Source organism: Cryptomeria japonica, chromosome 1 (assembly GCF_030272615.1).
Source record: "Cryptomeria japonica chromosome 1, Sugi_1.0, whole genome shotgun sequence".
NCBI lineage: Eukaryota > Viridiplantae > Streptophyta > Pinopsida > Cupressales > Cupressaceae > Cryptomeria > Cryptomeria japonica.
Genome location: NC_081405.1, coordinates 98,788,773 through 98,812,424, shown reverse-complemented (window position 1 = coordinate 98,812,424; position 23,652 = coordinate 98,788,773). Strand labels below are relative to the sequence as shown.

At 34.7% G+C, this 23,652-nt stretch overlaps 1 protein-coding gene across 4 annotated transcripts in view; it reads left to right on the top strand.

Moving 5' to 3' along the window:
* The window catches only part of LOC131041968 (1,4-dihydroxy-2-naphthoyl-CoA thioesterase 1-like), a 159,420-nt gene that overhangs the window by 74,553 nt on the left and 61,215 nt on the right, over positions 1–23,652 (top strand). For 2 of the 4 annotated variants that reach the window (XM_057975247.2, XM_057975248.2), the window contains exon 3: positions 490–681. In XM_057975247.2, the coding sequence (XP_057831230.1) occupies positions 490–681 (192 nt within the window). Of the gene's footprint in view, positions 1–489; positions 825–891; positions 1,084–23,652 lie in introns of those variants that run through there. The other 2 variants (XM_057975249.2, XM_057975246.2) reach the window with 2 other exon arrangements.

The window sequence follows — 23,652 nt, the reverse complement described above, 5'->3', positions numbered from 1 at the left end:
CAAAAGCAATTCTGCCCTGGAGTGATCCAAAAAAGGTTTGACACAGCTTGGAGGCCGGTAAAGAATTAAATTTTGTACATTATGAAGAGTTCACAGTACGTGGAAATAATAGAGCTAGGAAAACAAGCCTGTATGGAATCTCTCCAGTTTATTACCCTTGACGGACATGCCATCTTTTAGATCTTATCCAAGATATTTTACAAGATAATAAGATATGCATTTTATTACAGATGATTGTCTGATTGGCACATTAATATAGGTGAGGACAGGACTTTAAAGTTATGGAAAACATGTGACTTTCTGCTTGCTGAGATTTATATTTTATCATGAATGATTGCTTGATTATTAACTTTCCAGTTGTGTGGTCATATTATCTACCATTTATGCAAAGACTTTTGCCAGTAGTAGAGTAACATGTTGATACACAGCATTTGTAGAATCTTCCTTTATGTTTGTTTCTTCACTTTCAGACCACTGTGTTTCTGACAGGCACATGGAGTTCTTCATGGAGGTATATCAGCCTTCATTGCTGAGAGTCTTGGAAGTCTTGGTGCTTTTGTGGTTTGTGGATTCCAACCAGTTGCAGGAGTGGATCTTAGTATCAGTCATCTTCGGGCTGCTCCTATTGGTTTGGAGATTGAGGCAAAAGCAACTCCAGTTCATATTGGGGGCATGTTACATGTATGTTCTCTTTTGTTTTTACTCTTTGATTGTTTCTCACTTATGCATAGTCATGTCTTTTTGAGAGCATAAGTCAAAATCTATATTTCATGCATACTTTGAGAGGCATACATAATTCAATTTCGTGTGCAAGTTTATGTCCACCTAAGTTCTCTCTTTTGTTAAGTTCTTTTCTTTCATGTGTTCGAGACCTGAATAAGTTTCTCTCAGGTTCTTCTCTTCTTTGCATGATCACTTGGCCCTTTGCACATCTTCCTTTTGGATCTTTAAATTCAAATCGTTACATATATCCCTGTCTGACTTCACATTTGATAAGTGGAGGTTCTCCTCATTTTGTAAAAAACACAGTAATTTATCAGTTTCTATCAAAATCAGCAATGCTTTCAAACTTTCGCAGTCAGCCCTATTTAATTTCAGAGATAATATTAGGTGAGGTCCTAGTTATATTCCAAGAAAGCTAATGGAACAGTAAAAGTAAGTCTATCATTCACAATATAGAAGCTCTTGATGCATATATCTAGCTTTGTAATAGTTCACCATATGAGCTTCAGTAGTGTTTTTTTGTTTAAACCTGTTGACGGTTGCATATCCAAAATTTTGAATCCTCTTTTTCTTGAAAATCAATCTTCCAATAGTGTCTCTTTCTAGATGATCATTTTCTGATATATGTTTTCCTCCATTCAATTTATAATCATTTTTTCCTCAATTTATTCTGGACAGGATTACTTTGAGAGTTTTGTTGTTAGTAATCTAAATACCAAGATTTCTTCAATGCTAATTGCTAATTAGTAATTGCTAAATAAAATTTGACAAATGAAATTGTCAAATTGGAGATTTCTAGTATATCTAAAAAAGAAAACGAAAATATGAATATTTGATGCCTACAAAGTCTATAATAATAAAGATGATTACATGATTCATCATTACAATGAGTAGCCAAATACAAATACGTGTAGCAATAGCATTACAAAAGAGACTAGAGTCAAAGACAAAATGACAAAACTCAAAATGTAGCTAATGGAGGCCTCTAATCAGCTGCGAACTCCTCCTCACTGGAACTGTTTGACTCCTCAAGATCAAGATCCCTCAAGTTCACACCAACTAGCCATGCATCTGAAGTGGTAGGATCATCCTCATCAGTCTGTGAAGGCTCCTCTGGCTCTACATCCCATCATGCCGCTAGACTCTCCTTGTACACAAGTGTCTTGTGGTCCGTGAGATGCAAAGCACTGTGTATAGCCACAAGCTTCTCTCCTCTCTTAGAGGTAAGTTTGTTGCTCTTAAGAGAGTGGATGAAGCTATATGTAGACTAGTTCCTCTCAGCATCTGAAGAACTGGAAACCTGGGATAGCAGATGGATGGCTAGAGTGGTGGTTAAAGATTTCGGGTCATGACAATTCCACCACAAAAGTGGGTCCTCCAGTGCCATAGTGTCTATATCCATCTTTGCCGCATTTGAATAACCTCTAAGAGTGGAAAATCTTCCCCACTCAGTGCGAATTGTGCTGGTATCTCTGGAATCAAACATCTTCTCTACGTACCTAAAGAAACCCACCTTCACCTCATCATCCTGAATCGGTGTCACTCTACCCGATCTAGCCTTCAATCAATATGCAAAGGAGTGTTCAAAGTGTCCCATCTATGCTGAATGATAGGCCATATTTGCTCATTGTAGAATGCTAGAGAGAGGTCCTTCACTCGCACAACAACCCTCATCTGGTCAAGCATAGAGTCAATGCACTCATACACCTCTCCAAGGTTAGGTGCATCCCCATCCCCATATTTGATCACCTAGAATACTGGAGGAATGATGGAGACAATGTATTTCGTATCAGTCCAAAACACATCACTCTTCACTATCTTCTTCACCCTTTTCCCCTACTCTGTCTTGGCCTCAGCCCACCTATTCCACTCATTTGTCATAACCGTGAGTTGCAATGCCTCTTGCAACTCAATCATTCTCTCCAAGAGAATGAAATAGGATGCATATCTAGTCTCAACAGGTTTCAAGAACTCCTTCGCGAAGGTTTTGAAGAGTGCATGTGAAGTGTGGTGGTTGCAAATAAACATTTGCACATCTCTCACATTGGTGACCAATCCTCTAATCTAGTCAATCTTCCCCATGTCCTTGAGTGCATTGTTCATGGCATGCACACAATATGGAGTCGACCAAATGTGTCTATAGTTTGCCTCAACGAGTCTCCTTGTTGCTATACACACATGGGCTGCATCTATCAGTACTTGGACCACATTTTGTGGCCCAACCTCCTCAATAACCTCCCTGAGGACCTGAAACTGGAAATCAGCATCTTTACGATGCCCTGTACAATCAACTACTCTAAGGAAGTATGGGCCCTCTGCACATGTGACCATGACGTTAATGAGTGGACGATGGCTAATGTCCGTCCACCCATCCATAACTATGTTGCACCTTGATGCCACTCAACATGCCTTCATCTTTTCCATCAAAATATTGATCTTGGAATAGCATTTATCCAAGATCGAGGTCCTCATTTTCGTCTCCCCTGGTGGCACATAAGATGGTCCTCCCTTTGCCACCATAGCCATCATCTCCCTATAATAAGGAGATCGTGTAACATGAAATGGAATGCCATTGGCAAAGAAGAACTTGCCAATGGATTCATCTATCTCATCTCTTAGCTGCACATTAAACATATTAGCAATGGGGCTACTCTATGGTGTCCTCAACCTACGTTTCCCTGCCCTGGCGGTAGTAGAAGTGGAAGTGGATGGAGATCCAAACATCATTCCTGCCATCTGCGAAGCATGAGAAGTATGTGGCGGATTCTGGCTGTGTTGAAGGGCTGCCCTAGAAAACAAAGTAGTAGGCATTGAAATATTTGTGTCATTTGGAACCCCCCAAAGCCTGTTAAACTCAATTCTGTATTGTATATTTTTAGCTTCCTCCAAAAACTTACCATGTCTCACACCTTTTCCTCTCCAAAAAAGAAAGTGTGCATTCACCCTACTAATGCTACCAGACCATTCAATGTCACAAATGTTGCACTTCCACTTCCTTGTTCCCCCGCTTGAATGTGATGTGCCTTGTATTGATATTCTTGAAGCAAACTGTTTGAGAGGAGACTTAGGATCAAAATGACCCCTAGCATACGGTGCCAACAACTCTGTAGGGCAACCTGTACTAGCTGGTGCACTCGCCATAGAACTAGATTGGGGTCCAGGATCAGCCCCATGGTCACCCCCCTCATTTTCAGGTTCATATTCTGAATCATTCCCACTACGAGAATGGATTTTCATCTCATCTTCACTCATGCCTTGGGAGCTCATTGTGAAATTCTGCATTTCACAAAATAAAAATATAAATAAAATCAGCCTAGTTTAACAATTTTTTTTTTCCCTATTCATCTCAAAATGAGATTTGATGTTAAATCTTGATGGCAAAATGATGAATGAAAAAATAAATCCAAAAATGACATTGAACAATGAAAATAAGAAAATAAAACCAAAAAAACAAGAAAAAGTTGAAAAACCCTACCTTGTGCTTGAAAAATCTCTCCAAAATGCAGTAGAATCTTCTTCTTCCTCTTCTTCTTGCTTCTTCTAGCTCCTATCACACTTGCAATCACTTTTTTGACCCCTTCAATCAATCTTCTTCAAGTTTTTCCTCCTCTTCAGCTTGCTGGAAAAAAAATGAAAATCAGTCTTTCAAAATGAGAGTGAAATTAACAAAAAAACATGGTTTTGTGTTGTTTTGGGGGAAAGGGTGGGACCCACGTCCAATTAGGTAACCCTTAACCCCCCCAAAAGCCGCATTTTAAAAAAATTTAACTTTTACGCATTGCATTTCTGTGGGGTGACGAGAGACGTCTGGGTGTCTCCCCATCCCTTGAGAGACATCTCCCCGTCCCTCAAGAGACATCTGCATGTCTCTCTCGAGAGGGAAGACGCCCAGACGTCTCCCAAGGTCTTCGGCGACGATTGGTGGCGCCAGTTCCTTTTGTGTCTGTATTTTTTGTGGGTTTGTGGGAAGCAACGAAAGGGTTTTTCTCGTGCACTTTGCGTTTGTTTTCAACAATGTTTTCCGGCACCCATTTCCATCTGTTTTTCACGCCCCTGTAGGTTGTTTTCCGATGCGAGGGTGTATTTTCACGCCCTGTTTTTGCCCGTTGAGGGTTTTTTTGTTAGCATGGCGACCCCCCAGCTTGACGGAGTTCTTTTTGCCTCTGTTCATGTCGCCTAGGGTTTCCATTCAACCCTCTTTTTTTTTTTTTTTTTCTTTCTGTGGCGAGGGCATCTGAATTACAGAAACAATTGTTTGATATTTTCTGGGTTTTTTGGCAGATTGTTCTAGGTCTTCAAAACTCCGTACATTGGATCTGTGCAAGCAGATTTCTTTTATCTGCCTCGAAATTTGTGCCGACTTTTGGCCTCAATTTTATACATTATGTGTCGCGTTTACGTGATTTCAGGTGTTGATAACCTCCTACCTTGATATTCCTGTAGTCATTCGGTCAACCATCCTTGACCTCAGATCTCGTGATGGCATCCTTGACAAATATTCTGCTTGATGGAAGTCAGAAATTCGACGACAGAAACTGCAATACCTAGAAGTAGCGGATGCTCACAATTTTTTGAGTATTATGTCATCGATCAGTTGTTTCTTGGAAAGGCCACCCATCCCTCTGCAGTCAATCCTAATCAGACCAAGTTTGATGAGCAAAATCGTGAAGCTGTCATGCTCATTAAGCTATATGTGACCAACGATCAACTTCCTCAGATCCCGACCGACAAAATAGCTGCTGAGACATGGGAGCATCTTAAGACGTTGCATGAGATGTTCTAATAAGAGCAAAGCCTTCTTTCTGAAAAATATGCTCTTCTCTATAGTCACAGATGAGCGAAAATCCTTTCAGGAGCATCTCAATCAAATCAAGGACATCCATGATCAGTTAGAAGTGAGGAGGACATGGTTGTCATCACATTCAAGAGTTTGCCGAAGTCTTATGAGCATTTTGTCAAAATATTCAACATCACCTCAACTGGTGTTGATCTCAAATTCGTTGATCTTTGCACCAAACTTCTGCAGTAGGATCGGTGGAAGCAATAGTTTGGCAGTAGTACCAGTTCATCCTTTACAAAACAAGCTTTCGTAGCCAAATCCTCTCATGAAGATAAAGGCAAATTTTAGTCTTCTTAGCAGAAACCATCTGCTCCGTCATCAGAAGTCTCGAAGAAAAAAAGTGTTAAGTGCAATTATGCCATAACTATGGTCATATGAAACTTGAGTGTCGTAAATGCTTGGCTGCCTAGTCCAAGCAAAGTGGTTCACAACCTAAAGCTAATGTAGCAGAGCACATTGAGTAGAATGAGTTTGCCTTTTATGCCTTCGTGGCTAAAAGACCCACAAACCATGTGAAGTCTTCTGATTGGTATATAGATTCAGGTGCCTCATGCCACTTCACTCATTGTCGGGATTGGTTCATTGAGTTTCAGCCTTAATCAGATTCTGTTATTTTTGGAGGGGGGGAAGACTACAGTGTTGTTGAAAAGGGCAATGTGTAAATTCAGTCTGGAGGGAGGAAATTGATTTTCCTCAATGTGTACTATGTTCTAGGAATGGAACTCAACCTTCTCTCAATCAATCAGATACTTAGACATTCACCTTGGCTCGACGTGACTTTCAGTTCACATCAGTGTAGTATTATTAATCGAGAGTCTCAGTCTACTATTGTCGTGGGTCTTGAGGATCATTGTAATGTCCCCATTTTAGCCTGACATTAGATGATGTGTTGTTAGCCCGTTTTGTCTTGGTCCCAAGGGCTAACCAGAACTTTACAGGGATCAGAAAGGGACTTGGCCTAGGCAATTTCAGTTTCAGGCTAATCGGAGTTGTTTGGCAAGGTTTCCATATACTTACTATTTATAGTAAGTTAGTTGTGGCTCAGTGACAGGAAATATTTGATGCATTTTATATTGCCAATATTTACGGTGGTCAATATTTGTCATCAGGTTTGAAAATTTAACGAGCCATTAATTTATTGGGCGATTAAATTTAAGGTTTCTAAAGTTAAATTTAAATATTTAATTTTAATGTTTTATTAATGCTGGGATTAATGTTTAAAGGGAAAAATTAAAAGATCCCTTTAATGAGGAGACATAAGGGGGATACTATTATTTTATTGTAACTTGTTTAATCCCACATTTGTGGTACATTGAGAATCGTGCCAATACCAAGTTATAAATGAGAGCTTTAATGTTTAAGAGGACATCTTGGTAATTGTGTTTTTTTGGGAGTTTGTTTTATCTGGAGGTATTCTCTGGAGTTTTAATGGCATTTGAGGACGTGGCCCCTCAATTGTGACATTTCTCACGTCTGTGAAAGACCAGGTCTGGGAGATTTTAAAAAATAAGAAAGCATTGGGAGGATTATCATGCACCGTGAATAGTGAATTGCTACAGTGGCGTGAATAGTAATTCGCTACAGTGGCGTGAATAGTAATTCGCTACATTCGCTACAGTGGTGTGAATAATGAACCGCTACAGTAATGTGGATCATCTTCAACAATAGTGAACAGACTGAGCATTGAGTTTCAAGATTGCCGTGCATGTTCAAGATTCCTTGCAGCAGTGCCGTACTGTTTGGAAATCACGCTAGGGTGACGTGCATGACTGGAGATTGCCATACAGGTCCATGAACACAGTGTAGGTTCTGCAACAGTCATATAATGTATCAGAATTGAATCATACAATTCTGGAAGTGACCGTGGTCTACTGTGCTAGCATAGAGGAGCCATAACAGCAGTTCGGAGCAACCAAACGAGTCTGCAATGCAGTGACTAGGTCTGTCAATTGTTTGACAAATTGCTCAATAAGGAATAAGGACTGAATGTTAGCTTTCATGTTATGAGTTTTCTTAAATGTTAGTATAAGAAGAGATGATGTTATCTCTGGTTGTTTGGGACTGTATGCAATATATTTGTTATGTGACAGTTAATTTTAGAACATTCAGCTGTGTAACCATCTAGCAAATTGAGTGGATTAGTAGATTCAACTGCAATGTGTTTTTGTGAACCTTAGAGGCTTATATGAAGATTGGCACCGAAACTCAATCATAAATCAGACTGATAAGAACTCAGAAATTCCAGCTCAGACCCTGCACACCAACTGATTGACGAAATGCCTAAGAGACAACTGAAAATTTGAGGACAGTATAGACAGGGGTTTACAATTGTTTTTTACAGTGAAATTCATAAGGTTGAATATGAGCATTGAACTGTGATTTCCTTGCCGATAAGGTCTTCATGCAAAGTGTTTGATGTTATGTCTCTGCAATACATTTGATGAGATGAGAATGATTAGATAATACAATTGTTTGATGAATTGCTCAGAGTTTTTAATGAATGTCTACTGTTTGACCAAATCTTTGAACACAATGACTGATAAATTGTGATGAAGTTTCAGTTGATGCTGCATAGGGAGATCTGATTAGTGTTCGCCATAATGCCTCCGAGGATTCAATGTTTGGTTCTGAAAATAATGATCAGTCAAGTGTCTGATTAAGTGCATGAACAGTACTCTTTTGTTTGTATCAAATGTTGAATTAGAACTAGTGGAATGGTGAATATTACAGTCAGTGACCACTAACAAGTATTTGTTGGAATGCCAATGCTATGTTTGTAAGATTTATGATGCAAATTTTGGGTTAGAACTCGTAGGGGTTCTTTACAATCATGGTGTTTTTAGACTAGTTGATTTTGGTGATTCTTAGGAGCTTGCCATGGCAGCCAAGCGCTCCTCTGTTAGTACACTTTGACATCAGCGAAATGGGCACTTAAATGTGTACTATCTTTCTCAGCTTGTTCAAGAAGATCTTGTCATTGGACTGTTGGAGATCCAAACCTAGAGTCTCTTGGAGGGCTTCTAAGGTACTACAATTGGTCCCTGCTGAGATCTGTGGACCGATGAATATTCCTATTAATGGGTCTAGGTATTTTTTGCTTTTTGTTGACGATTTCAGTCGAAAAATGTGGGTGTATTTTCTTCAACAAAAATCAGAGGTGTTTGGTTTATTTCAAAAGTTCAAAGCCTTAGTAGAAAAAGAGTCTGGTGAACAAATTATAACTCTCAGGTCAGACAATGGGGGGAGTTCTGTTTTTCTGCTTTCTCTCATTTCTGTGAACACCATTGGATCAAACATCAACTCAACACCCTACACCCCTCAGCAAAATGGTGTCGTTGAGCAACAAAACTGCATGATAACTGAAATGGTTCGGTCTATGCTTGAACACAAGAGTGCTCCCAAGAAATTTTGGGCTGAAGCAATTAACACTGTTGTCTATCTTCTGAATCGGTCTCCTACTGTGGTTGTGAAGAAGACGACTTCGGAAGAGCCCTGGTCAGGCCACAAGCCCAAAATTAGTCATTCGAAAGTTTTTGGCAACACTGCTTATGTTTGGATCCCTAATGCTAAACACACCAAGTTGGATATCATGAGCCAAAAGCTTATGCTAGCCGGCTACAGTGATACTCACAAGGCCTACCGGTTGATTGACATCAAGCCAAATTGTCTCATCTTTAGTTGTGATGTGGTTTTTGATGAGGAACGAGGGTCGTTTCAGCTCTCCAGTTTTGGATCCAAAGGATCAGCCATTGAAGGCTTCAGACTTGGGTGTTCGTCTTCCATTAGATCCACCTGATGGGAGAACTCCAACCGTTCCATTTCTCGTACCAGTTCCATCTCCTGCAGGGTCACCTTGACAAGAAGCTCTCCCACCTGATTTTCCTTAGGATTCCTACGATCTTCTGTTTGATGAACCTAATCATGTTGCACCTCTTGCATCTAATGTTAGCACTTCTACTCTTTGGCCTAAATGGTGGGCTTAAGACTATTGGAGATCTTCATGATGATGAGCTCATTGAGAGTAGAACTGCTCGAAATAAGAGCAAACATCCTGATTTGGTCAACTTTGCTCTCATGGCCAACATTCACAGTGTGTATGAGCCTCAGACATACATAGAGGCGAAAGGGATACTTGAGTGGGACAAGCTATGGCTAGTGAGCACCATAGTCTGTTGAAAAACAACACTTGGGTTTTGTTAGATCTTCCTCCAGGGAAGAAACCCATTGGATGCAAATGGGTCGATAAGGTCAAATACAAGGCAGATGGTACTTTGGATAAGTACAAGGCTCGTCTCGTTGCCAAAGGCTTCTCTCAACGAGAATGAATTGATTACGAGGAGACCTTTGCTCTGACAACAAAGATGAGCACCATCAGATTAGTCCTAGCCACGACAACTTAGTGTGGTTGGAAGGTCCATCAGATGGATGTCAAGAGTGCCTTCCTGAATGGTGAATTACAGGAAAAAGTCTACATGACACAACCTTCTGGATTCAAGGTTACCAGAAAAGAACACCAGGTGCTCAAACTGGTGAAAGCACTCTTTGGTTTAAAACAGGCTCCTCGGGCATGGTGCATGAAAATTGATGAGGACCTCACAGATTAGGGTTTCCAAAGGAGTCCACCTGACTCAAATTTGTGTTAGAAATTTTGTCATTGATGTCAAGTGGTCGTTGACAAGCTTGTGTCTTTCAAGCTAGAGGATCACTCAAAATAAAATTGGACCAAGTTTGAAGTGCTTTTTGAGCTACTGTTTATTCACTAGATTTTTGCAATTTTGGTTGAGTTGCTTGAGGTGCTTGAGGTGTGTGTGTGTGCTTGCTTGAGCTGCCTGGTTGTCTGTATCAACTGGTTGTGTGCCTACTTGTCATGGTCAACAACTTTGTCATACACTACTTTGCCACAACATCAACCGAGTGCTTCTTATCTAATTCTTTCGAATTTCCTTGTGCTCTCTTTAATATTCTTCAAAGGAATTGTTTTTGTGCCATAATGCATCCTACTTGGTTGTCAAGTCTGTTTGACATGACACATCATTAGGTGGACTTTTCTAGTGTAATGTTTTGTCTATAATATTTTGTGAAGTGCAAGCGACATTTTTAATTCTGTGTCTGACGAAAGTCAGATGTCTTTTAATTCTCTCTATATTCTTTTGAGGCACGGTTTTGTTTATTTCGTGTATATGATGTGTGGTGGAGACATTCTTTATTTATTCAAAATCGGATTTGTATTCAATCGGATTTGTATTCTTGCATCGCTGGAAGTGTTCGGGTAGTTGTATGTTTATTTGGAAATAGCCAAGGTTGCGTATTGACTTTTCAATGCATGTCCGTTCAAAAGGAGAGTGGAGGACCTTTTAGCTCCTATACATATGCATATATTTATTATTTTTGTAGACGCGTCTGTGCAACAACAAGAAGTGGAAAGCAATTATTTCAAACATCATATTCAGTATACAAGCTGCGTTTTTTTTTGTGTGCCTTTTAAAATTATTATTCGATTTCTTCTGGAACTGAAATTAATTGTTATCCTCGGCTATAGTTGAAGTGGGCATATTAATAATGTTAAAATAGGATTAAATTTATATCAGATAAATATTATTTGTTCAATGTGCAGATTTAATATCGAGAATTCTAATCCTTCAAGATGAAAGTCAACAATATGTTAATGGTGCTGGAGTTTAATTTCTAACACTGTATTTGTTGATTCAATGGAGAGCATAATTTTCGATTTCTATTATTATCTCCTTTGAAATCGGTTTGTTTTTATATCTTCAATAGGGGCACGTTATGTGGGGACATGTCTCCACAACGTGTAGGCATGTCCACACACAACATGTCCCAAGGGATGTGTTTGCCTAAAGATTTGTTAACTATCGTTTAACTAATTCACAAACACAACCGCCAATTTATTTATAAGTTCGATATTAATAAATGCGAACATGAATGTTTGATCAATCAATACGATCATGCAACCTTGAACTCGTTGGATGTATTAAGCCTTGGATATCCTTCCACGACTCAAGGCAAGAGAAAAGACAAGGATCTGATCACATATAGATCAGAATGGAGATTCGTTCAGGCATACAAAGACGACATGAAATATGATTATGTTTTATTTACACAAGAATGAAGTATGTGTGTATGTATGTCAGTTCACATGGTGGATTGACATACATACATACATACATACATGTTTATGTAGGATTCATATTAATTCGTCATTCCAACGTCTGACCGATGCTATAATTCATCAACACTCCCTCTTAGCTAGGGAAGATGATTAAGTATGGAGATATCACCTAACTCGTGATATTGAAGGATGCATTAAGAACATCAAGTCACATGACATTCTTCACATAAACATCCTAGTTATGATATGTGCACTGACATCACGTCTCATGATGTCTATCATAACAGGTCATGGCATGTCCATGGATATTACGTCACATAATACCCACCATGATCATCTCATAAGAAGCATAATGCTATTCAACTGATATCAAGTCTCATGATATCTATCACTAAGCCCAAGAGATATAAACTATCATGATGTGTCCATGAATATCAAGTCACATGATATTCATCATGATAGTGGATAGATCCTGTAAAGTTGTCACCTTACAATGACCAATACAGGGGTTCATTATTTGAAAGATCGTCACCTTTCAATAATGTACACAGGGTAGGCCCATAAGTCATAGAGTCACACATATGACAAAAGAGTTTACACTTAAAACATCTTTATTTATATTAATACAATAGAAATTTAGAAATTATTTCAATAACTTACATTTCAATCATACCAAGTTTCTTCCTGAAGTATTCAACTTTTACTCTAGGGAGAGTAAAAGTAAGGCAGACAAGCGTTGGGTTGGGTTGGGTCGTGGAGAATGCCTCTAATTAAAAATAATAATATAACCCCCTATTTTTCTTAATAAGCCAAAACCATTATTTAAGGTTTTTGTCTCGTTTTATTTGTTTTTTTTTTTCAATTTACGCTTTATTTAAAAATTTAAATTTATTAATTTTGATCTCAACACTAAATTTAAAAATCACAATTCCGAAAATAAATTTTATCACCTTTTTTCGTCTCGGCTCATTTTTTATTCCAACTTGACAACAACTAAGACCAAGGTAAGGCAAACGAGTTTTAAGTTGTGTCACAAAGATACATTAGAGGTATAAAAAAACACAAGCCTTCTTCATAAATGCTTTATGAATATTTAAATAAAGGTTTGAATTGTCATTAAAATAATACACAATCGATAATTATAAATAACCCTCACAACATAATCCCCTTTCGTTCGCCTCAAATCATTCCTTACTCCAAATTGACAGTATTAAGATTAAGGTAAGACAGACATTCGTTGGTTTAAGTCATGAAAAATGCCTTTAATTTAAAAAAAAATCATAATCCCCCCTTATTAATAGGTCAAGACCATTACTTAATGTTTGTCTCCTTTTATTTGCATTTTTTTTAGTTTACGTTTTATTTAAAAATTTATTAATTTTGACTTCAACTTTAAATTTAAAAATCACAAGTTCGAAAATAAATTTTGCCCCTTTCCTTCGCCTCAACTCTGTCTTGACCCCAACTTGGCAGTAAGTAAGACCAAGGTAAGGCAGACGGGTATTGTGATGGATCATGGGGATACTTTAGATATAAAAAAAAATACATAACCCCTTTTCTTAAATGTTTTATGAATATTTTTTAAAAAGTATAAATTGTTACTTAAATAATGCACAATCCATATTATAAATAACCTTCGCAACAAAATCCTCTCTATTTCACCTCAACTCATTCCTGACCCCAACTTGGCAGTAAGTAAGACCAAGGTAGGGCGGAGAAACAATGCGCTGAATCGTGGGAAATGCCTCTAATTTTTTTTTTTTTAAATCCCCCTTTCAATAGACCAAGACCATTTTTTAATGTGTTTCGTTTTGTTTACGTTTCTTTAGTTTACGTTTTATTTAAAAACAATTTTAATTTTGATCTGAACAATGAATTTAAAAATCTTAATTCTGATAATAATAAATTTTACATCGCTTCCTTCGCCTTAGCTCTTTCTTGACCCCAACTTGGCAGTAAGTAAGACTAAGGTAAGGCAGACGAGTATTGTGCTGGATCATGGGGATACTTTAGATGTAAAAATTTTTACATAACTCCCTTTGTTAAATGTTTTATGAATATTTTTAAAAAAGTATGAATTGTTACTTAAATAATGCACAATCCATATTATAAATAACCTTCGTAACAAAAGCCTCTCTATTTCACCTCAACTCATTACTGACCCCAACTTGACAGTAAGACCGACCAAGGTAAGGCGAAGAAACGTTGCGCTGAATTGTGGGAAATGCCTCTAATGTTTTTTTTTTTTAAATCCCCCTTTTCAATAGACCAAGACTATTTTTTAATGTGTTTCATTTTTTTAGTTTACGTTTTATTTAAAAATAATTTTAATTTGGATCTCAACAATGAATATTTAAATTTTGTCCATTTTCTTCACCTCAGCTTTGTCTCGACCCTAACTTGGCAGTAAGTAAGACCAAGGTAAGGCAGACGGGTATTGTGCTGGATCACGGTGATACTATAGATGTAAAAAAAAATACATAACCCTCATTCCTAAATGTTTTATGAATATTTTTCAAAAAGTATGAATTGTTACTTAAATAATGCACAATCGATATTATAAATAACCTTCGCAACAAGAGTCTCTCTACTTCACCTCAACTCCTTACTGAGCCCAACTTGGTTGTAAGTAAGACCAAGGTAAGGAGGACAAGTGTTGAGCTCACTCGTGGGAAATGCCTCTAATTCTTTTTTAAAAAATCCCCATTTTCAATAGAGTAAGACCATTTTTTAATGTGTGTTTCATTTTTTTTTTACCTTTTTTTTGTTTATGTCTTATTTAAAAATCATTTAAATTTTGATCTCAACAATGAATTTAAAAATCATAATTCGAATAATAAATTTTACACCGTTTCTTTCGCCTCAGCTCTTTTTTGACCCCAACTTGACAGTAAATAAGACCAAGGTAAGACGAACATTTCCTAAATATTTTATGAATATTTTTTTTTTTAAAGTTTGAATTGCTACTAAAATAATGCACAATCGACAATTATAAATAACTTTTGCAACATAAGCCCTCTTTTTCGCCTCAACTTGACAGTAAGTAACCAAAGTAAAGCGGACAAGCGTTGGGTTGGGTTGGGTCGTGGAGAATGTCTCTAATTAAAAATAATAATATAACCCCCTATTTTTCTTAATAGGCCAAAACCATTATTTAAGGTTTTTGTCTTGTTTTATTTGCATTTTTTTTAGTTTACGTTTTATTTAAAAATTTAAATTTATTAATTTTGATCTCAACACTAAATTTAAAAATAACTATTACGAAAATAAATTTTATCACCTCCTTTCGTCTTGATTCATTTTTAATTCCAACTTGACAACAACTAAGACCAAAGTTAGGCAAACGAGTTTTAAACTGTGTCACAAAGATACTTTAGAGGTTTAAAAAAACAAAAAAACATAAGCTTCCTTCATAAATGTTTTATGAATATTTAAATAAAGGTTTGAATTGTTATTAAAATAATACACAATCAATAATTATAAATAACCCTCGCAACATAATCCCCTTTCGTTCGCCTCAAATCATTCCTTACTCCAAATTGACAGTAATAAGACTAAAGTAAGACAAACATTCGTTGGTTTAAGTCATGAAAAATGTCTTTAATTTTAAAAAAAATCATAATCCCCCCTTATTAATAAGTAAAGACCATTATTTAATGTTTGTGTCTTGTTTTATTTGCATTAATTTTAGTTTACGTTTTATTTAAAAATTTATTAATTTTGACTTCAACTTTAAATTTAAAAATCACAATTTTGAAAATAAATTTTGCCCATTTCTTTCGCCTCAACTCTGTCTTGACTCCAACTTGGCAGTAAGTAAGACCAAGGTAAGGTAGACGAGTATTGTGTTGGATCACGAGGATACTTTAGATGTAAAAAAAATACATAACCCCCTTTCTTAAATGTTTTATGAATATTTTTTAAAAAGTATAAATTGTTACTTAAATAATGCACAATTGATATTATAAATAATTTTCGCAACAAGAGTCTTTCTATTTCACCTCAACTCATTTTTGACTCCAACTTGGTAGCAAGTAAGACCAAGGTAAGACGGACAAACGTTAGGCTGAATCGTGGGAAATGTCTCTAATTTTTATTTTTTTTAAATCCCATTTTCAATAGACCAAGACCATTTTTTAATGTGTGTTTCGTTTTTTTTACGTTTTTATTTAAAAACAATTTTGATTTTGATCTGAACAATGAATTTAAAAATTATAATTCTGATAATAATAAATTTTACATCGCTTCTTTTGCCTTAGCTCTTTCTTAATCCCAACTTGGCAGTAAGTAAGACCAAGGTAAGGCAGACGAGTATTATGCTGAATCACGGGGATACTTTAGATGTAAAAAAAAATACATAACCCTCTTTCTTAAATTTTTTATGAATATTTTTAAAAAAATATGAATTGTTACTAAAATAATGAACAATCGATATTATAAATAACCTTCGCAACAAGAGCCTCTCTACTTCACCTCAAGTCATTCCTGACCCCAACTTGGCAGTAAGTAAGACCAAGGTACGACGGACAAGCGTTGGGCTGACTCGTGGAAAATGCTTCTAATTTTTTTATAAAAAATCCCCTTTTCAATAGACCAAGACAATTTTTTAATGTATGTTTTGTTTTTTTAGTTTATTTTTTATTTAAAAATAATTTTAATTTAGATCTCAACAATGAATTTAAATTTTGTCCCTTTTTTTCGCCTCAACTTTGTCTTGACCCCAACTTGGCAGTGAGTAAGACTAAAGTAAGGCAGACAGGTATTGTGCTGAATCACGAGGATACTATAGAAGTAAAAAAAAATACATAACACTCTTTCTTAAATGTTTTATGAATATTTTTTAAAAAGTATGAATTGTTACTTAAATAATGCACAATCGATATTATAATTAGCCTTCGCAACAAGAGCCTCTCTACTTCACCTCAACTCCTTACTAAGCCCAATTTGGTTGTAAGTAAGACCAAGGTAAGGAGAACAAGCATTGAGCTCACTCGTGGGAAATACCTCTAATCTTTTTTTTTTTAAATCCCCCTTTTCATTAGACCAAGACCATTTTTTAATGTGTGTTTTGTTTTTTTTTTTGTTTTTTTTGTTTACGTTTTATTTAAAAATAATTTTAATTTTGATTTCAACAATGAATTTAAAAATCATAATTTTGATAATAAATTTTACACCGCTTCCTTCGTCCTAGCTCTTTTTTGACCCTAACTTGACAGTGAGTAAGACCAAGGTAAAACGAACATTTCTTAAATGTTTTATGAATATTTTAAATTTTTTTTTTGAATTGCTACTAAAATAATGCACAATTGACAATTATAAATAACTTTTGCAACATAAGCCTCCTTATTTCGCCTCAACTCCTTCCCAACCTCAACTTGACAGTAAGTGAAACCAAAGTAAGGCGGACAAGTGTTGGGTTGTGGGGAATGCCTCTAATTAAAAATAATAATATAACTCCTTATTTTTCTTAATAGGCCAAAACCACTATTTAAGGTTTTTGTCTCATTTTATTTGCATTTTTTTTAGTTTACCTTTTATTTAAAAATTTAAATTTATTAATTTTGATTTCAACACTAAATTTAAAAATCACAATTTCGAAAATAAATTTTATCACCTTCTTTCGTATCGGCTCTTTTTTTTTTTCCCAACTTGACAACAACTAAGACCAAGGTAAGGCAAATGAGTTTTAGGCTGTGTCACAGAGATACCTTAGAGGTAAAAAAACAAAAAAGCATAAGCTTCCTTCATAAATGTCTTATGAATATTTAAATAAGGGTTTGAATTATTATTAAAATAATGCACAATTGATAATTATAAATAACACTCGCAACATAATTCCCTTTCGTTCGCCTCAAATCATTGCCTACTCCAAATTGACAGTAAATAAGACTAAGGTAAGACACACATTCATTGGTTTAAGTCATTAAGAATGCTTTTAATTTAAAAAAAAATCATAATCCCCCCTTATTAATAGGTCACGACCATTATTTAATGTTTGTGTTTCGTTTTATTTACTTTGTTTTTAGTTTACGTTTTATTTAAAAATTTATTATTTTTGACTTCAACTCTAAATTTAAAAATCACAATTTTGAAAGTAAATTTTGCCCCCTTTCTTTGCCTCAACTCTGTCTTCACCCAAACTTGGCAGTAAGTAAGACCAAGGTAAGGTAGACGGGTATTGTGCTGGATCACAGGGATACTTTAGATGTATAAAAAATTACATAACCCTTTTTGTTAAATATTTTATGAATATTTTTTTAAAAAGTATGAATTGTTACTTAAATAATGCACAATCCATATTATAAATAACCTTCGCAACAAAAGCCTCTCTATTTCACCTCAACTCATTATTGACCCCAACTTGGCAGTAAGTAAGACCAAGGTAAGGCGGAGAAACGTTGCGCTAAATTGTGGGAAATGCTTTTAAATTTTAATTTTTTTAAATCCCCATTTTCAATAGGCGAAAACTATTTTTTAATGTGTGTTTCATTTGTTTAGTTTACGTTTTATTTAAAAATAATTTTAATTTGGATCTCAACAATGAATTTAAATTTTATCCATTTTCTTCGCCTCAACTTTGTTTTGACCCCAACTTGGCAGTAAGTAAGACCAAGGTAAGGCAGACAGGTATTGTGATGGATCACGGTGATACTATAGATGTAAAAAGAAATACATAACCCTCTTTCTTAAATGTTTTATGAATATTTTTTTAAAAGTATGAATTGTTACTTAAATAATGCACAATCGATATTATAAATAACCTTCGCAACAAGAGTCTCTCTACTTCACCTCAACTCCTTACTGAGCCCAACTTGGTTGTAAGTAAAATCCAAGGTAAGGAGGACAAACATTGAGCTCACTTGTGGGAAATGCCTCTAATTTTTTTTTTTTTAAATCTTATTTTCAATAGACCAAGACCATTTTTTAATGTGTGTTTCGTTTTTTTTTAGGTTTTTTTTGTTTACGTTTTATTTAAAAATCATTTTAATTTTGATCTCAACAATGAATTTAAAAATCGTAATTCTGATAATAAATTTTACACCGTTTCTTTCGCTTCAGCTCTTTTTTGACCCCAACTTGACAGTTAATAAGACAAAGGTAAGACGAACATTTCTTAAATTTTTTATAAATATTTAAAAAAAAAAAGTTTGAATAGCTACTAAAATAATGCACAATTGACAATTATAAATAACTTTTGCAACATAAGCCCCCTTCTTTCGCCTCAACTCCTTCCCAACCTCAACTTGACAGTAAGTAAACCAAAGTAAGGCGAACAAGCGTTGGGTTGGGTTGGGTTGGGTTGTGGAGAATGCTTTTAATTAAAAATAATAATATAACCCCCTATTTTTCTTAATAGGCCAAAACCATTATTTAAGGTTTTTGTCTCGTTTTATTTGCATTTTTTTCAGTTTATGTTTTATTTAAAAATTTAAATTTATTAATTTTGATTTCAACACTAAATTTAAAAATCACAATTTCGAAAATAAATTTTATCACCTTCTTTCGTCTCGGCTCATTTTTTATTCCAATTTGACAAAAACTAAGACCAAAGTAAGGCAAACGAGTTTTAGGCTGTGTCACAAAGATACTTTAGAGTAAAAAAAACAAAAAAACAAAAAAACATAAGCCTCCTTCATAAATCTTTTATAAATATTTAAATAAAGGTTTGAATTGTTATTAAAATAATACACAATCGATAATTATAAATAACCCTCGCAACATAATCCCCTTTCGTTTGCCTCAAATCATTCCTTACTCCAAATTAATAGGTCAAGACAATTATTTAATGTTTGTGTCTCGTTTTATTTGCATTAATTTTAGTTTACGTTTTATTTAAAAATTTATTAATTTTGACTTCAACTCTAAATTTAAAAATTCACAATTTTGAAAATAAATTATGCCCCTTTCTTTCGCTTCAACTCATTTTTGATCCCAACTTGGCATCAAGTAAGACCAAGGTAAAGCAGACGGGTATTGTGCTGGATCACGGAGATACTTTAGATGCAAAAAAAATACATAACCCCCTTTCTTAAATGTTTTATGAATATTTTTTAAAAAGTATGAATTGTTACTTAAATAATGCACAATCCATATTATAAATAACCTTCGCAACAAAATCCTCTTTATTTCACTTCAACTCATTTTTGACCCCAACTTGGCAGTAAGTAAGACCAAGGTAAGGCGGAGAAACGTTGGGCTGAATCGTGGGAGATGCCTCTAATTTTTTTTTTTAAATCCTCCTTTTCAATAGACCAATACCATTTTTTAATGTGTTTCGTTTTGTTTACGTTTCTTTAGTTTACGTTTTATTTAAAAACAATTTTAATTTTGATATGAACAATGAATTTAAAAATCATAATTCTGATAATAATAAATTTTACATCGCTTCCTTCGCCTTAGATATTTCTTGACCCCAACTTGGCAGTAAGTAAGATCAAGGTAAGGCAGACGGATATTGTGCTGGATCACGGGGAAACTTTAGATGTAAAAAAAAATACATAACCCGCTTTTCTAAATGTTTTATGAATATTTTTAAAAAAATATGAATTGTTACTTAAATAATGAACAATCGATATTATAATGTAGGTAGGATAATCCCCTTTCGCCCGCCTCAAATCATTCCTTACTCCAAATTGACAATATTAAGATTAAGGTAAGACAGACATTCATTGGTTTAAGTCATGAAAAATTCCTTTAATTTTAAAAAAAATCATAATCCCCCCTCATTAATAGGTCAAAACCATTACTTAATGTTTGTGTCTCGTTTTATTGACATTTTTTTTAGTATACGTTTTATTTAAAAAATTGTTAATTTTAACTTCAACTTTAAATTTAAAAATCACAAGTTTGAAAATAAATTTTGCCCCTTTCCTTCGCCTCAACTCTGTCTTGACCCCAACTTGGCAGTAAGTAAGACCAAGGTAAGATAGACGAGTATTGTGATGGATCACGGAGATACTTTAGATGTAAAAAAAAATACATAACCCCCTTTGTTAAATGTTTTATGAATATTTTTTAAAAAGTATGAATTGTTACTTAAATAATGCACAATCCATATTATAAATAACCTTCGCAACAAAATCCTCTCTATTTCACCTCAACTCATTCCTGACCCCAACTTGGCAGTAAGTAAGACCAGGGTAGGGCGAAGAAACGTTGCGCTGAATCGTGGGAAATGCCTCTAATTTTTTTTTTCAAAAATCCCTCTTTCAATAGACCAAGACCATTTTTTAATGTGTTTCGTTTTGTTTACGTTTCTTTAGTTTACGTTTTATTTAAAAACAATTTTAATTTTGATCTGAACAATGAATTTAAAAATCTTAATTCTGATAATAATAAATTTTACATCGCTTCCTTCGCCTTAGCTCTTTCTTGACCCCAACTTGGCAGTAAGTAAGACCAAGGTAAGGCAGACAGATATTGTGCTGGATCACGGGGAAACTTTAGATGTAAAAAAAAATACATAACCCGGATATTGTGCCTCTCTATTTCACCTCAACTCATTACTGACCCCAACTTGGCAGTAAGTAAGACCAAGGTAAAGCGGAGAAATGTTGCGCTAAATTGTGTGAAATGCCTTTAATTTTTATTTTTTTAAATCCCCCTTTTCAATAGACTAAAACTATTTTTTAATGTGTGTTTCATTTGTTTAGTTTACGTTTTATTTAAAAATAATTTTAATTTGGATCTCAACAATGAATTTAAATTTTATCCATTTTCTTCGCCTCAACTTTGTTTTGACCCCAACTTGGCAGTAAGTAAGACCAAGGTAAGGCAGACGGGTATTGTGATGGATCACAGTGATACTATAGATGTAAAAAGAAATACATAACCCTCTTTTTTAAATGTTTTATGAATATTTTTTTAAAAGTATGAGTTGTTACTTAAATAATGCACAATCGATATTATAAATAACCTTCGCAACAAGAGTCTCTCTACTTCACCTCAACTCCTTACTGAGCCCAACTTGGTTGTAAGTAAAATCCAAGGTAAGGAGGACAAGCGTTGAGCTCACTTATGGGAAATGCCTCTAATTTTTTTTAAAAAAATCTTATTTTCAATAGACCAAGACCATTTTTCAATGTGTGTTTCAATTTTTTTTAGGTTTTTTTTTTTTACGTTTTATTTAAAAATCATTTTAATTTTGATCTCAACAATGAATTTAAAAATCGTAATTCTGATAATAAATTTTACACCGTTTCTTTCGCTTCAGCTCTTTATTTACCCCAACTTGACAGTTAATAAGACAAAGGTAAGACGAACATTTCCTAAATTTTTTATGAATATTTTAAAAAAAAGAAGTTTGAATAGCTACTAAAATAATGCACAATCGACAATTATAAATAACTTTTGCAACATAAGCCCCCTTCCTTCGCCTCAACTCGTTCCCAATCTCAACTTGACAGTAAGTAAACCAAAGTAAGGCGAACAAGCATTGGGTTGGGTTGGGTTGTGGAGAATGCTTTTAATTAAAAATAATAATATAACCCCCTATTTTTCTTAATAGGCCAAAACCATTATTTAAGGTTTTTGTCTCGTTTTATTTGCATTTTTTTCAGTTTACGTTTTATTTAAAAATTTAAATTTATTAATTTTGATTTCAACACTAAATTTAAGAATCACAATTTCGAAAATACATTTTATCACCTTCTTTCGTCTCGGCTCATTTTTTATTCCAATTTGACAACAACTAAGACAAAAGTAAGGCAAACGAGTTTTAAGCTGTGTCACAAAGATACTTTAGAGTAAAAAAAAAGAAAAAAACATAAGCCTCCTTCATAAATGTTTTATAAATATAGGGCGTCGGCCCTAGCTCGCCCGATTGTGGATCGCAACTTAAAGCGTGGGTATGCTCCCCATGGTCTTGAGTTCGAATCCCCGACTGTGTTAACTCTGTGTGTGTTGCTACCTTGTGAGCGGGTCGTACACACTAGGGGATTAGTCTCCCTTCGGCGAGGACACCTCCAGATTCCACGATAGTGAATATAAAAAAAAAATGTTTTATAAATATTTAAATAAAGGTTTGAATTGTTATTAGAATAATACACAATCGATAATTATAAATAACCCTCGCAACATAATCCCCTTTCGTGTGCCTCAAATCATTCCTTACTCCAAATTAATAGGTCAAGACCATTATTTAATGTTTGTGTCTCGTTTTATTTGCATTAATTTTAGTTTACGTTTTATTTAAAAATTTATTAATTTTGACTTCAACTCTAAATTTAAAAATTCACAATTTTGAAAATAAATTATGCCCCTTTCTTTCGCTTCAACTCATTTTTGATCCCAACTTGGCAACAAGTAAGACCAAGGTAAAGCAGACGGGTATTGTGCTAGATCATGGGGATACTTTAGATGCAAAAAAAATACATAACCCCCTTTCTTAAATGTTTTATGAATATTTTTAAAAAAGTATAAATTGTTACTTAAATAATGCACAATCAATATTATAAATAACCTTCGCAATAAGAGCCTTTCTACTTCACTTCAACTCATTCTTGATCCCAACTTGACAGTAATTAAGACTAAGGTAAGGCGGACAAACGTTGGGCTGAATCGTAGGAAATGCGTCTAATTTTTCTTTTTTTAAATCCTTTTTCAATAGACCAAAACCATTTTTTAATGTGTTTCATTTTTTTTACCATTTTTTAATGTGTTTCATTTTTTTTACGTTTTATTTAAAAACAATTTTAATTTTGATCTGAACAAAAAATTTAAAAATCATAATTCTGATAATAATAAATTTTACATCGCTTCTTTCGCCTTAGCTCTTTCTTGATCCCAACTTGGCAGTAAGTAAGACCGAGGTAAGGCATACGAGTATTGTGCTGGATCACGGGGATACTTTAAATGTAAAAAAAAAATATATAACCCGTTTTCCTAAATTTTTTATGAATATTTTTAAAAAAATATGAATTGTTACTTAAATAATGCACAATCCATATTATAATTAACC